This window comes from Equus asinus, chromosome 10 (genome assembly GCF_041296235.1).
Source record: "Equus asinus isolate D_3611 breed Donkey chromosome 10, EquAss-T2T_v2, whole genome shotgun sequence".
In the NCBI taxonomy this organism is placed as follows: domain Eukaryota; kingdom Metazoa; phylum Chordata; class Mammalia; order Perissodactyla; family Equidae; genus Equus; species Equus asinus.
The window spans coordinates 94979325-94994106 of record NC_091799.1 but is presented as its reverse complement, the minus strand read 5'-3'; the positions used below and the strand labels follow the sequence as shown (position 1 = coordinate 94994106).

The window sequence follows — 14782 nt, the reverse complement described above, 5'->3', positions numbered from 1 at the left end:
TTGGAGCTTGAAATTAGCCATGGTGGGAGTATTGAACCCATGAAAATCAGCAAACACTATAGAGCAGGTCTATTTTTCCCTGGAGAGCCCATTGAGAAACATCTAACACCCTCATTGCCAGAGCTCCGGGTGCCTGGGAATTACAGCTCTCTTCTTCTTGAGTACAGACTCTGGGTTTCACCAGGAGATGTCACTCACCTTTCTCACTGCTGGGCACAATACTCTAAGACGAGGGACTGATAAAATGGGGATGAAATGAAAGCGTGACCAAGATAATGTACTCTTGAGGCAGAGTCAGTCTGGCTGAAATGTGAGTGAGGTAGCGTGGAGCTAAGAGGCAGGCCGGGGCAGGAAACACACGGTGCTGTGGTAGAGATTTATATCTTGGTGAGACAAAGTCATAGGAGTTTTGAGTAGGTGAGGGATATATTTGGATTTATGCTTTATAAAGCCCCTCTGGCATCTGGTCTGTGGAGAAAAGCGCATATGGAGGGGGTGGCGATGAGAGGCACCAAGGTGGAAACATGGAGACCAAAGATGCCACTTGGGGCTACAGCAAGGGAGCTGTAGCGTGGCTTCTCACTTTTGCCCTGACACCTGCTCCACGCCGCCTCCACCTCCACACCTGTGCTTGTGCTCCTTCCCAGGCCTCCCCAGGAATTCCTTCCCCTCTGCCATACTGCAAGACAGGCTCAAGGTCCACCACCCCTTCACCTGGAGACCTCCCCTGGCCACCCTGGTCACATCGACCTACCTGTTTGGGTAACTGAACACTACTTCCTGACAGTCACCTGATCCTCGCTGTGTCACCTTGTGCGGTCATTAGCACTTTGCTGTGCATCCGTCTGATCTCCACTGGAGAGCTGGGTCTGTGACCTGTTTACTATTTCTGGCTAAGCTTAGTCCCTGCACTGTTCCAGGCAGGCATGGTGCTGGATTTCTCGGGGCATGTGGAGGGAGGACAGTTTCCGTCCTGGAGGGGCTCTGCTCCATTTGCTGCAGAGGAGGTAGAACTGAGAGGTGATGCTGAGCTAGCCTGTGCTGGTGAGGAGATGCAGGGAGGGAGGGATGGAGAGAGGGAAATCAGGGAGGTCATTCGCAATAGTGGACAAGAAACACTTAAAGCAACAATCTCAAAACTGGGGACTATATTCCTTGCATAACACGAGGAATCAAAATTCTTACTATAGCTGACAAGAGGTTATAAAGGAAACACTATACTTCTGTAATTACCTAAAATAGGGGTCTGTAAATTCTATAAAGGACCAGAGAGTAATATTTTCAGCTTTGTGGGAGGCCTCTGTCACAACTAGTCAACTCTGCTGTCGTAGGGCAAGGCAAACATACCCATGGATAAACAATGCACAAATCAATGGGTAGAGATCTGTTCCAATAAAACTTTATTTACAAAAGCAGGTGGTGACCTAGATTTGGCCTCTGGGCTGTAGTGTGCTGATCCCTGACCTAAAAGATTAAAATTATATACTTTGAAAGTAACAGAATCCAGGTCCAACATCACAATGCTTCTCTGATCAATTGTATGAAACAGGCCCAAGGGTACTGGCCAAACTTAGCTTTATGTATATTTGTTCTGTCTCCCACTAGCTAATAAACTTTTGGAGGGTGAGGATTTTCAGATTTTTTTAAAGCACTTATTTTTATACCCAATAGGTGCACGAATATTTCTAGAACTTATGAAAGATCCCAATGTATGAGATAATACAGAATTTTACTATAGCATATATATGACCTCAACTTAATGTGCTGAGTAACAGATCTTATGAAGCACTTGCTTCTTAGATTTCTGAATTATTTTTATGGAGAAATTAGGCGGACTGGTTTTTTTTCCCCAAAGCTGTCCAGGACATTATCTAATTATCTAGATCATTATCAAAAAGAATACAGCAATCTATAGGGACTATGTGGAATCATATCTAAAAATATCATTCTGGAGAAAAAGCAAGGCGCAAAAGAATTTTTGCTTTTATCTGTTTTTTTAAAAGGGAAGGGGACAGGGGATATATCTGTGAGTATATGCTTGAAATATTTCTGGGAGGATATTCAAGAAAATGGTAAAAAGAGCTGTTTCTGGGGAAGGAAACTGGGTAACTGGGGAGGGGAGGCATGACTGCGAGAAAAAGGAACTTTACTTCTGCCATTTGAATTTTTTAAAAAACCCACCTATGTGTATTCTCTTGCAAAAGAATTAAAAATGAAAACAAATGCAAATACAACTAGGTTTCCTACATCACTCTACAGTGACACACGTTCCATATATGGATGCCTTTCTCTGTAATAAGCAGAGACGTTCAGAATTACTCCACTGACCACGTTCAAACTTGTTGAGATCACACACGAGTGAGAGTGTGTAAATCTGGTGAAATCGTAATAAGCTGGGTGGACGGAGCAAGCTCAGTATTAGTTGCTCAGTTGTGATAATGTTCGACGGCGATGCAAGATGTTACCACTGGGAAAACCAGGCGGAGGGAATACAGGCCTCTCTGTCCATGCTACTGCATCTTCCTCTGAATCTGTAATTATTTCTAAATAAAGCGTCAAAACAAGGCAAAAGGAAGCTATCGACGTGCAAAGGCTTATGTATAAAGAGAGCTCGATTTTAGCTCTGGTGCTACTGCCATACCTTCATTGAGTCCCTTCACCTTTCTTTGCCTATCTCCTCAAATATAATTGGGAGTGAAGGGTGGCCTTCTGGGGTACAAGGAGTCAGAGAGGGAACCCTGAGTGGTGAGCAGTGGAAAAGGCACTTCTGCCTACTTCTCTCTGGGCCTGAAATAAAGACAACAAAACATCTGAGTCTTAGCTCACCTTCCTCTTTGTCACTAGAGGCCACAGGTGTCTGGCAGCACCAGGCTTCAGGTTCCTCCCCAATCCCCGTGGAGTGGGAGGTGGCCACTCCTGGACACAAGCAGAGGTGGGAACGCGTGGGGAGTAAGAGAAGGGGACTGGGGCATCTGGGGGAATCGGTGCTGCTCATATCCCGTGTCTGGCTGAGGGGCCTCTGCAGCCGAGACCCCATGTCCTGAGCTGGTTCTTTGGATAAATTGGTGGCTAAACGGCCTGTGTATCCTGTCCTTCAGTGAGCAGGGCTGCAAGCAGGTTGCAGGATCTTGATTTCACGATCAGGCACATTCTGGGGCTAAGCAACAGGAGATGGACAGAAACACACATCTCAAGTCCTTAGACCTCTGTGATTTCACTGAACCCTGTCTTTTCCCTTCTCAGCTTTCTTGGAGTCAAGCTCTGAGTCTCTAAGAGCAGTCGAGATGTCTCTTTTCAGACCTGGGGCATGAAACACACACACAGACACTCTGAGGGCAAAAGCATAAACCCCAAAACCAATAAAAACAAAACACCATCTGGTACATAGAGCCGCCCCGATAAAGAAAATACACTGCAGGTTAGCTAGTATCTTTTATTGTCAGATTTCTTTGAGTCAATAAACAGTGACTTCGCATGGCTGTCCATAAGGGATAAGGCAAATTTCTTTTTTCTTTGTGGGTAGACCTAATTGGCCTAAGTCTTTACAACTTCTCCATATAAAAATAAAAGTCCAAGACCATATTATTTTTCTTCTGGTCATAAATGATTTATTTACAGGTGCCTTATTCAGACCACCATTATAAACTTGGGATAAAATATGTGTGGATTTCACTAAAGCCTCAGCATTTAAGGTCAGGGTCCTTTAAAGATTCGCTCACGTGTTCCACCTTTCTGGAATGCAGCATCTCTCCGCCATATTCAACGTGGTTGTATCATAACCTATCCAGAATGATACAAGCTAACCTTCCAAGAAACTTTTTTTAACTTATATCTTTTAGAAACGAAAAGACTCCAAAATGACTTCATATTGTTCTAAAAACAGCACTGGAGTCGGCTGTGGGAGTGGTTTATAAATACAGTTATGTGCAGGCTGCATATCTGTTTATAATACAGCAGAGACAGAATGCAGACTTTGCTACATGTAAAACGAAACTGAGTCAAAATGTAGCTTTCGAAATAGAGCAAAGACAGGAAAATCCAGGATTCCGGTTTGTTAATAAAACCACTTTATAAAGTAACAACTGAAGACTATAACTCTGAACTATTAAAATATACAGACAGACTGTTTACACCATTGCACATCCTCTCTCCCTTTGCTTTTAATGCTCGTGAGACAGTGACTAAAGTGATGAGTTTATGAACACACGCATGCACAGGCCAGCACATACACTGAAAAGATGAAACCAAGAAAAAAGTTAATACGTGTCCACGAGGAAGGCTGCCAGCAGCACTCCAGCTAAAACAGACTGTCCCCTTGTGCTCCCTCTGTCCCCCCTCCTACTCCCTCACCCTCCCGCAAAGTCGGGAAATCAGGCTGGGAGGTTAGTGCATAGTTGAGGGATAAACGCCCCCCTTCCAAGCTTTGTCAGTCTCCCCAAGAAGCGGGGGGAAAGCATTTCCCTTCAGTAGCACAGTTAAGGTCGATTAGTGTTGGTTCCACAAGTTAAGGCACTTCTGGCTGCTTTGGCAGCAGCGTGTTTTTTTCCTCTCTCTCTTTTAAGGCATGTGTCATTAACAGCAGTAAAGCTTTCGAAATTGGGTTACGGTTGACAGCTTAATACATGATCACTGAAGCTGACGGGGCGAAAGGTCCCTCGGAGACACCTCCTTCCACGAGGGGCTTCCAGAAAGCTTGGACAGCTCTGCTTTGGGCTCCCCAGCAGGAGCCGGCTGAGGCCAGGGGGTGGCGCGTGCAGATCCCGGAGACACGGCGGCCGGCTCTTGCCTTCACCTGGAGCTGCCCTGGCTGCTCACGGAGCGCGAGGCGCTGTAGCGCTTCTTCACAATCATGCTGATGTAGGCTTTCATGAGCTTGGCCACGTCCACCACCTGCCAGGCAGAAGCGGCACATGGTCACAGTCTCCACCAGGTCAGTGGGCCCAGCCCACCAGCCGCACGCCCTGCGCCCAGCACGGGGAGGCGAGGGCTTGTCCTGCGAGCAAAAGGCGGTAGCCAGCTGTGTGAATCCACAGCTGAAGTTTTGTATGGACCTGGAAGTTCGGCTGCTTTTACCTATTTCCTAGTCAGGGAGAAGGGGAACCGTGGCTTTTCCAAATACAGTGGGCACCACCTGGTGGTTCCCTCACACAAAAATAACAATTTTGCTTGATGTAAAACTGTCAGATTTTGCACATTAAAACCCCACCCAATGACACTAAAGTGTGTTGGTGTCATTAGGACTGCGATTACTATCCCTACTTAAAATAAGGGTAAATGACAGAGCCCACAGTCCCAGCTTTCAAAGACTGGATCATGGAGTACTGGTCAGCTCTTCACGATGCAACTGGAGAAACAGAATTGAGGCTCCGAGAGACTGGTGGAGAGCGCGGATGCCCAGGTCGGCTCCATGCCAGCTCCTAAATCAAGTTAGCTCCTTCCTGTGATGCGGGCACTACCACCCCCTTGCCTGTCCCTTCTCATGGCTGGCCTGGATCCCTGTTAAGACATCTGGCTTCCATTTCTGTGTTCTCTCTTCCCTTCCAATCCCATCCCACATACTGTTTGTAAAAGCACCATCGTTATGTCACGCACAATCAAAGATCCCATAACTGGTCCCTGTTGCCTACTGGAGTCGACCAAACCCGGCAGCCTGGTGCCTGGGACCCTCCACTCAAAGGCCCCATCCCTTTCTATCTCCCTGCACACCTCCCGTCAGCCTAGTCTACCTCCCACACCACATCCTTGGTCTGACGGCTGCCTCCCAGCACTGCCTCCCCATCACTTTATACCAACAGCCGACCGGGTAACATGCAATTCGTTTCCATTTTCTACCTTAGCTTGCTAGAAGCTCCCTATGCGGAGACCTCAATAGCCGTTTTGTATTATTATTATTCCATTTTAAGCTTTGGAGCAGATACCATCCTCCAGCTCCATGCCCACTGCAAGAGCCGTCTCTTAGCTGCAATTCTCTGCCATAATAGTCTACGCATTTTCACCAGGCTTTACTGCCAACCTATATATTTTCCCTTGGACAACTATATCATTTCCCTTTCTCTTTCTTTCCTCCATGGGTAAAGACTGCCTGCTACAAAAGAACCAGGGTATAGAGAAGAAATTTGGGATGATCAGATTTTGGCCTGCGAGGACCTGCAGCTGAGAAGGAACGACCATACTGTATTTTCATATGCCTTAAAGCAAAATATTCAAATAAAATTACTTGGTCAAAGGCATATCAGGAATGGGGTGTTATTATTCCATTTTTTCAAGACCATGAATGAAATGATTTCCTTGGTTTGCCTCTTACCTCACTTGTTTCAAAGAGCAGCTCCCTCTCATCAACCACAATCTTGTACGTGTTCGCCAGGGGCGCCCCGAAAGAGAGGATGTGTTCATACTGGAAGACTTCTAACGGTCTTCCCTCGCCACGCTTGTAGACAGAGACGGCGTCCGCGCTGACACCCAACCAGAGTTCCTGGGGGAAGCCGCCTTCCTTGCACTGGTGGGCAAGAGTGAGTATTAAGAATTAGACCATCAAGCATTAGAAACATGGAGCACAGAAACCACAGGGCAGGCTTTGAGTCAAGCACTCTGCACGGAATACAGAATGCATTCAACGCACGTTTATGCCTGGAGGAACTGAAATACGAGAAATGCTATCTCTTTGGCTGTCTGGATTAATTTCTGACTGGTCGACCAATCCTGTGCACTGGGGGAAACCTAACGGTAAATCTCCATCTTGCTCTGACTCTCCACCTCTCAACGTCATCACCCTACTATCAGAATTAGCTATGCGGATGTGGCTGTAGCTGAGGAATGTGACGATGCTCCTCCAGCAGACTCAGCAGCCCAGCCAGGTCCACTCTTCTATCTCTAGTTCGGCCTCCAATCCTTTTTTGGATGATTATTCTTCAAACACAGAATCTAGGTTCACAAGGGAAAATTTTCCAAATCACTCCATGCTGAGCGGTTTTGGCTCCTTGTGAAAAACCACATCTCTTCACCAGGAGCAGCAACGACCTTCTGTGTATCCAGTGGTTAATCTCATTGGTTTAACGACAGACTTTCTTACATGGGTCAGTGGAGAACGATAAGAGCCCTGACATAGGGGACAACACCACAGGGCTGATCTGAACCAGTACCAACAGGAGGGACACACTGGTGATGCCGAGAAGAGGAGGGACTTGTAGAAAGCATCTGATTTATATGTAAAAACAAATGTAATTCAATCAACCAACCAAACAGATGACAGCATCCAATGAGAAGCCATGAAAGGGTCTTGGGATTTAATCAATATTTAGATTTTTATAGAGCTTCATTTAAAAGTCATCAGATAACATGCTGAATGATTGTGATCATACGAAAAATGGATGCTCAGACCAGGGGCTGGCAAACTTATCTGTTAAGGGACAGATAGTAAATATTTCAGTCTTTCTGGGCCATGTGGTCTCCGTCACAGCTACTCTATTCTGTCATTTTAGCATGAAAACAGCCAGAGAAAATACAGAAAGGAATGAGCATTGCTGTGTTCCAATAAAACTTTATTTACAAAAAAGGAGGTAGGCAGATTTGGCCTTCGGGCTGCAGTTCGCCAAGCCCTGATCTAGACCATTAGTAAGATTTCCTTTCAATAAATGGTCTGCTTGGAAAAAAAAGCTATGATATGAATCAGTGCTCGGTTGATGCTAATGGCTAAATTCCAGTTGTGAAAGAGAAGTTCGTCCCTGCAAACAGTCACAGGAAAAAATAAAAATGGAAAATCCAAATCTATCCAAAGTTTCTAATTTTGTGTAAATAGTTCTAAAAAAATGTTAATTTTTTAAATGCATATTTTTATCGGCACTTTTTCTTATTGGATCTATAGCTTCCATAAGAATAGAAGTTATTAAAAACAGGTTACATCTCAATTTTCCATTGACTCCTAATATTATGAAAGCACTTACTATAACAGAGGAAAAAACCTTTTGGTGGATGGGCGGGTGCGTTAAGGGTAAAATTTTGGGAGCTCTAACAAGAGAGTAATGTGTTCCACTGCATCCTCTCCCCTTAGGAACCTGGCCATGGTCACACTGATTTACGTTCTGAGATGCAACCTGTTCTTGAAGCTACAGCCAGCCTGTCCGGAACGCACAGCAGCCAGTGCTCACCTCCACATCAAAGAGCGTCGACCCGTAACCAGGCCACTCCTTGATCACGGCCATGTACTTGGCCATGGCCTGTTCCTGGCTCATTCCCTGCAACTTCTTCCACTTGTCAATGATACCAGCTCGAGCAGAGGAGACTTCTTCCTTGATCCACATGTCCAACATCTGCTCTTCCTCGACCTTCTGCCGAACGACAGACCCCGTCCGGAAGCTCCGCCTCAGCGTCCCCTCCAGGAAGCTCGTCCGCCTCTTCTCCAGCCGCTCGCACGGCGTGAAGCTTTTGGTCGACTGGCTGATGCGGGTCTTGAGCCTCTGCAGGGAGTAAACCTCCTCCAGAGGGGGGACCGTGGCGTGCAGCGTGTAATCCCCCTGCAGGTACTGGAGCCGCAGGGCAGCGAGGACCTGGAGGTTTTCTTCAGGGGCCGGATAGTGGCCGTGGATGACGGCTTCGTGGGCCTGAAAGGAAGCAGCCAACAGCTTTACAGGCCAGACACTGCTATGGGAAGTCCACCCGGCTCCCTCCCTTTCTTCACCAGGATTTCTCTCAAAGGTCACTCTAGCCAAAAATTGTACTCCGGCCCCCCTTGGCTGCTTTAAATTTCTCCCTAACACGGATACCATCTAACACGTGTATTTTATTCCTTATTGTCTCTTTCTCCCCAGCTAGAACAGTTCCTGAATAGGAGTTCAAATCAAATGTGTAGTAGTTTCATTCTACCAAAGAACTGAAGAGCAGCCGACCCCACCCATGCTGGGAAATCTGCCGCCGTGCATAATTTCTAAGGCCTAGCAGTTAACTCACGAGGATATTAACAGGTCTCCCCACCTCCTTGCCAGTAAAGGAATCTGTTTCTAAAAGTTCCTTTTACCTGTTCAAACATAAACGCAAATTCCACGCTGTCTTTTGGTACGTTGTCTGTGTCCAGGAAGCAGTAAAGTTTGAAGTAGAATTTCCAGGGCAGGTCTCCCGCCTCTGATGTGGCAGCCAGCCTACGACAGAAGTCAAGAGAGACTCAGAAAGCAAAAGGAGATGGGCCTTAGGCAACCCACAGGGAGCTGACTTTATGACTTTTCTCTCTAAGGATACAGACATTCTGTCCATGCTCAGATAACAGAGTGGGTGGGGAAGGGGATGCAGAGAAAACCGAGAAAGAGGAAGGCTGATCAGGGCTCCTCGCTAATTTTACTTAACCAGAGGTAAAAAACATGCTTTCATTCTGTCTCCCTTTGAGACAACAAACAGGCAGCCTTCGATGAACTGTGCTAACAAGCATTTTCCACATAGCCCAGTCTGATTAGTACCAGCTAAGCTTTATGCTGAACCCATAGAAAGAAAACAAACAAAAACTATTTTCTTCATTCCCTTCACCAACCTTCAAATAAACTACAATAATATCTAAAAAAATTGACATGAATATTATGGAGGCTGTGTTTGCACTGAGCAGCAATATCTTTTGTGTTACTCTGGGGATATGAGAGTCATAGATCAAATATTAGAATTCCAAGAGACAGAAAACGCAGTTTAAAGAGTTGGTAAGTTGGCTTGTATCTACTAGCCCAGTTTCAAAGCTCATGAGAAGTGAAAACCTAAGAATCAGGAATTTCCCAGAAAATGAGTACGATAGGGGACTGAAAGAAAGGATGGGGTAAAGGAACAATGACACATTATATCCTATTTAAGACAGTGGCTTTATCTAGGAATCAAGAAAAATAGCCAGCAGAGAGAGATGAAAAATTACATCTGCTTCAACACAGGTAAAATGAAATGAACTCAAACGCACACTGAAGCTGAACACGGAACGGAATTCAAACCCTCAACTCTTGCTCTTCATTTCCTTTATTTAATCTGCTGCGTTTCAGGGAGAAGGGACTTACTTTTCAAATTTTGCTAACACATCAGCTACGATGGTTCGGCTTTCGATGGCTTTATCGACGTGCCCGTTGTACTCAAAGAGGGCAAACATGTTCCTGCTGTCCTCCATGGCGAGGCCTCTGATCAGCTTCTCCACCACCTGGAAGACACATCACGGGGTCTCAGCTGTCCCAGAGCTGTGGTCCCAACACACGTGGTTCTAGAATGTGCCTTCATCTGAACCTGGAGGGAGCTGCCGGCAAAAGGAAGGGTCCAAGCAGCCTCCTGTCGTGTGTGGTCACCCAGAATTTCAAGGGTGCTGTTCCTCCCTTGCTCTTTTGAAGTCAGTTTTCTCTCTTCCTTGCCAAAAAGAACACAGGGTATTTTGCCACCGGTAGGGGCAGATGCTGGGCTAATTTCTTACAAACCCACATCAGCATGAAAAGTGCATGAAAACTGAAGCCTTGTGTTTCAGCTGATAAATTCATGAACTCCCAGAAACAACAGTGACATCTACCGATGTTTCTTCCACATATGGGTTTTACCGACTACTCTTTTTAGCCAATTGGATTTATAATACTAAGTTAAAATAAAAAAAGAAAGAGAAAAAACGTGTTCCCCTGACCCAACATTCTTGATGTTCATATGGCAAATAGGAACACTTCATTGCAGAAGTGGTACAATAAACCCTGGTCACACTGGGCACACCTGGGTCAGCTCTGCAACCTCTGCTAGATACTCAACAGCTTCCCAGATTAGCAGGATTCTGTCTCACACCTTGGCATAATTTTAATTTGGTGTTTCTACTCAAACCTCAACACATATTTTTATCTCTTTATACATGTGGTTGGCTGCAGGTGACATTTATCTCCTTGTTTACTGAGCAGCTGTACTATGCAAATCACAAGTGTGCACGAGAGCCCATCCAACTGTGCACAACGCTCCCGGCTGAAGCCTATGGGCAGTGATGCATCACACAGCAGGCAACGCGGCGGCCTCTCCCTCACCTCCCCGGCTGTGGTGTGGGAGTTGATGGTGATCTTGCAGGAGCCTCCGCCGTGGCAATACACTGTGGATGTCATTTCCTGCCTATGGATCAGAGCTTCTATTTCATCTCGAGAAGGCACGAACTCTCTGCATTTGGTTTTCTTAAGAGATTCGTAAGTGAAGAGGGCGTATTTTTCCATCTCGGTTCCTGGAAACTGTTCCCGTATCCTAGGAGATGAACACTAACTGTTAATTGCTAGATTGAGGACGGCTGGCTCCAGACCAGAGTGGCAAGCCCCCAGTGGCAAAGGGAACAAACCCCAGCCACTTCCTGGCAGGTTTAGTTTAAATAATAATTTTTTAAAAAGCCAAAGAGCCAACGTTTGACTGGGAGCAACTTTTGCTGCCAGCCCCGCTCTGTTGCGCTGTTATACTTGAAACAGTCATGCCTCATGCTGCTGTAGGGAAATTATTTTTCCACACTTAACCAAAATCTGAACCAGATTGTTTCTACCTGTTTGTTCCACGAATAAAGTTTTTTGTTTTTTTTCTATTTATGTAGGGTAGCGGTAATTAAATTTGTCCAATGTCCAATAGGAGGACACTATCCCAAACTGGCCCTGCTCCCTGACCCAGCCTTGTGTGGCCTAGAGAGAAAAAGGATGCCTGAGTTCCGTCTCTAAGGCTGCTCAGGGGGCGCATGAGTCTGACCCGGAGATCCCTGACCCACAATAGGCGTCTTGCATTCGAGGCCTTTCTCAGAGCTGCAATCCACCGCACGCCTGGCTCTGCCCGGGCCCCTCATACCTTTTCAGATGGAACTTGAGGTACTTAAGAATACCCCGACTGGGCAGAAAGGTGCAGCTCAGGCACGTCAGGATCTGCCAGCTGTACAGGTTGCCCACGCTGCCCGGATGGGGCACTTTGTTGGTCTGTTTGATGAGCTGGCAGTACAGCTCGTCTCGCAGAGGTCGGAGGTCATGCCCCGTCTGTAGGATGCCCTGGATTATGGGAATGGGGTCAGACACGGATTCCAGTTGCTGGAGGGAATTGAATATCTTGATGGCTTCGTCCTGAAGGGTTGTGTAGCCTTTGTCCTTGAGCACTAGGAAAACAAAGCGAACAGAGAGGTCACCCGAGGGGTTTGGGGAAGGCAGAATCCGAGCAGAAGACGGGATGGAGGAATGGGCACAGACATCCACCTGGTGACGCGGTGCCCACCACGCCCCCCAAACATTCGAATCCGCCACCAAAGCTGTCAAAACACAGAGGTGGGCAGGTCACACCGTTCTGTTATGTAACTGAACTATTTTACTGTACAAAATCCTTACTTAGAAGTAGGTCTCTTGACGAACAGGTTTCATGGAATTTCCCAGAATGCAAGAATGCAAGACTATTTATATTTAGGATCTGGTCCTCTAGGATATCAACGCAGAGCTCATGGGGACTGCTGGCATTTTCCGACTCCCTTTTGAATCTCTTTAGTACAACAATCCTCACATCACTACAACCAAACTTTGAAATCTCTGCTTTAATAATGAATCTTGAGTATATTTTACCTCTTTTTCCCATTCATGACGACTAAGACAGTCTTTGAGTTAATATGATAGAGCTAAAGAATTGGGAAAACAAAACCACACTGTCCCATCCCGGGTGGAACTGGGCACTTACAGTTGAGATTGATGTCCCCGTAGGGAAGGGGCAGGAGAGGGGAGTGTAGCGGGTGGTGGGTGTGGCGGAGGATCGGGTTCCGCTTGTAAATCTGCTCCACCACATCCGAGTTCAGGCAGTTCTCCTGGAAAATAAGCGAGCCATTCAAGCAAGCAAGCTTATCGTAAAAAACACATATGTCAAAGAACAAAATCATGTGCATCCTCCTACACATGAATATTTTCCAAAGTCTAAAGCATCTGTAAGCCCGGGGTGGTCGTGGAAATCTAGCATTAATAATTTGAAGCACAAAGATAGCCAGAGTCTGCGTTTGAAGACAAATCACAAACACATTTTTCTTACATAGCTCATGTGCATATATTGTTCCATGTTATTGAACAATCTTCTCCAAGATTATGCACACTTAAAAAAATTAATTTAAATGTCTCTTGCTAATTATTTCGCCATCAATCATTGAGCCAAATCATGTTATCATTATCTATAATTCATTTTAAAAATATATCTTGCTAGTTCTTTAATTGGCCTTTCGTATTCTTTCTGTACCTGAAAACTACACGTTGATATGTTACTGGTAAGACTGTTCTCCCTCGTGCCTGCTGCCCCTCATAGTCCTGAAATTTAAGACATCCTCCCATAGAATTTCATCATGTATTTATGCTCTTAAGATGTTAATTTGGGATATGAAAAAGCCAAAGATACTCTTAGAACTTTAAATAAACAGAAAAGTTGAAGGAGAGGTGATGAATCATTCTGTCATGGTAAGGTCATTTCCACTATGAAATTATTTTTAGTAACATCCAACTGAAAGACAGAAAAAAATGTTTTTAATTACTTAAATTTTGTATGGACTTCATTAGGGCAACTTGTCTAATTTCTCAAAAAGTATTGCTTCATATTTGTAAAATTCTATTTACTCTTGATGTATGATTTCAAATCAATTAAAGAACATAAGAATAGACAAGTTGTAGCTTTGAAGAGAAAGTTTGGCCGACATGTGCTTCACTTTCTCAAAAGAATGCTTCAAAAAAATTTTTTTAGGCTATAAATGAAATTATTAGTATCCAGCACCCTGGGTTCCATGGGAAGCTTTGTAAAGTCTTGTATGATAACAGACTTGCTGGATTTCGGCTTCAAATACCCAGAAAACAGATATCACTTTGGAATCAAGAGGCTGACTTGAATTTGGTGGGAAATAATATACTATTGATATATTGGACCCTCTCCCACCTTCATAAAGGTGGAGCCTGCCTCCTGGATCCAATTAGCTAACTTCCTTTGATATACATCAATAGACACCTGCCTCGTTATCATTCGAACATTTTTTCTGTCACAGCTCCAGCTCCTTCCTTTGTGTTGGGAATCGGCCCGCACAGAGAACATGGAGGAATGGCAGTATAAATGATTTCCTTAACCTAGTTCTGCATCAAGGATTGACCAGCTACGTGAGCAATACAACCAGAATATCCCATGTTTCCATTTCCCTTCTTAGAAAACGAGTGCAGTGATTTTGGTTCACGGCTGCCATTACATCATTCATTCATTCATTCATTCACTCATTCAACATACATTTACGGAGCAACCAATCTTTATAAACAGGAAGTTACAACTGTAACTGAACTAGTTAGTTACAACTAACAGGAAGTTAGTCCAGAAACTCGGGAGCTTCTGGGAGTTTAGAGCACCGGATAAGGATTCCAAGTTTTGTAGACCAATCTGGGCTCTTTGTGAATCCATTGTGTGGTCCAGAAACTGTAGTAAGAGTAGAATTATTGTGTTACTCCTAGAAAGTCCTTAACCTGGATTCACGTGGAACCTGCAGCATAGCAGGTCGTCTGCAACACGGATCACACCACGTCCCTGTGATGGGGAGCCCTAAACCCCAAACCACAGATCATCGTCCCTCTGCCTACAGGGCCCAACACCTGGGTTTGCCTCCGAGGAACACCTAATACTTCCCTGGAGGCAAAATATTTTTAGCGTAAAATTTCACCTGGAGATCTCAAATTTAGATTCCTAAAAGCAGGGATACACAAACACAAGTTGAACCAAGAGTTGGCTTTGATTACAGAATATAAATGGAGCTTGACTAATGTTGACATCTTGATGTTCCAAGGGTGAGAATCCGTGAGCC

At 45.2% G+C, this 14782-nt stretch overlaps 1 protein-coding gene across 1 annotated transcript in view; it reads right to left on the bottom strand.

Moving 5' to 3' along the window:
* Window positions 1–3419: 3419 nt before the first annotated feature.
* The window catches only part of MYO10 (myosin X), a 210197-nt gene continuing 198834 nt past the window's right edge, over window positions 3420–14782 (bottom strand). Inside the window, exons 34-41 of the mRNA XM_014837346.3 lie at window positions 12652–12775; window positions 11788–12085; window positions 11001–11208; window positions 10017–10153; window positions 9011–9131; window positions 8145–8597; window positions 6305–6496; window positions 3420–4890 (exon numbers count right to left, since the gene is read on the bottom strand). Of these exons, the coding sequence (XP_014692832.2) occupies window positions 4789–4890; window positions 6305–6496; window positions 8145–8597; window positions 9011–9131; window positions 10017–10153; window positions 11001–11208; window positions 11788–12085; window positions 12652–12775 (1635 nt within the window). The 3' untranslated portion in view covers window positions 3420–4788. The remainder of the gene's footprint in view (window positions 4891–6304; window positions 6497–8144; window positions 8598–9010; window positions 9132–10016; window positions 10154–11000; window positions 11209–11787; window positions 12086–12651; window positions 12776–14782) is intronic.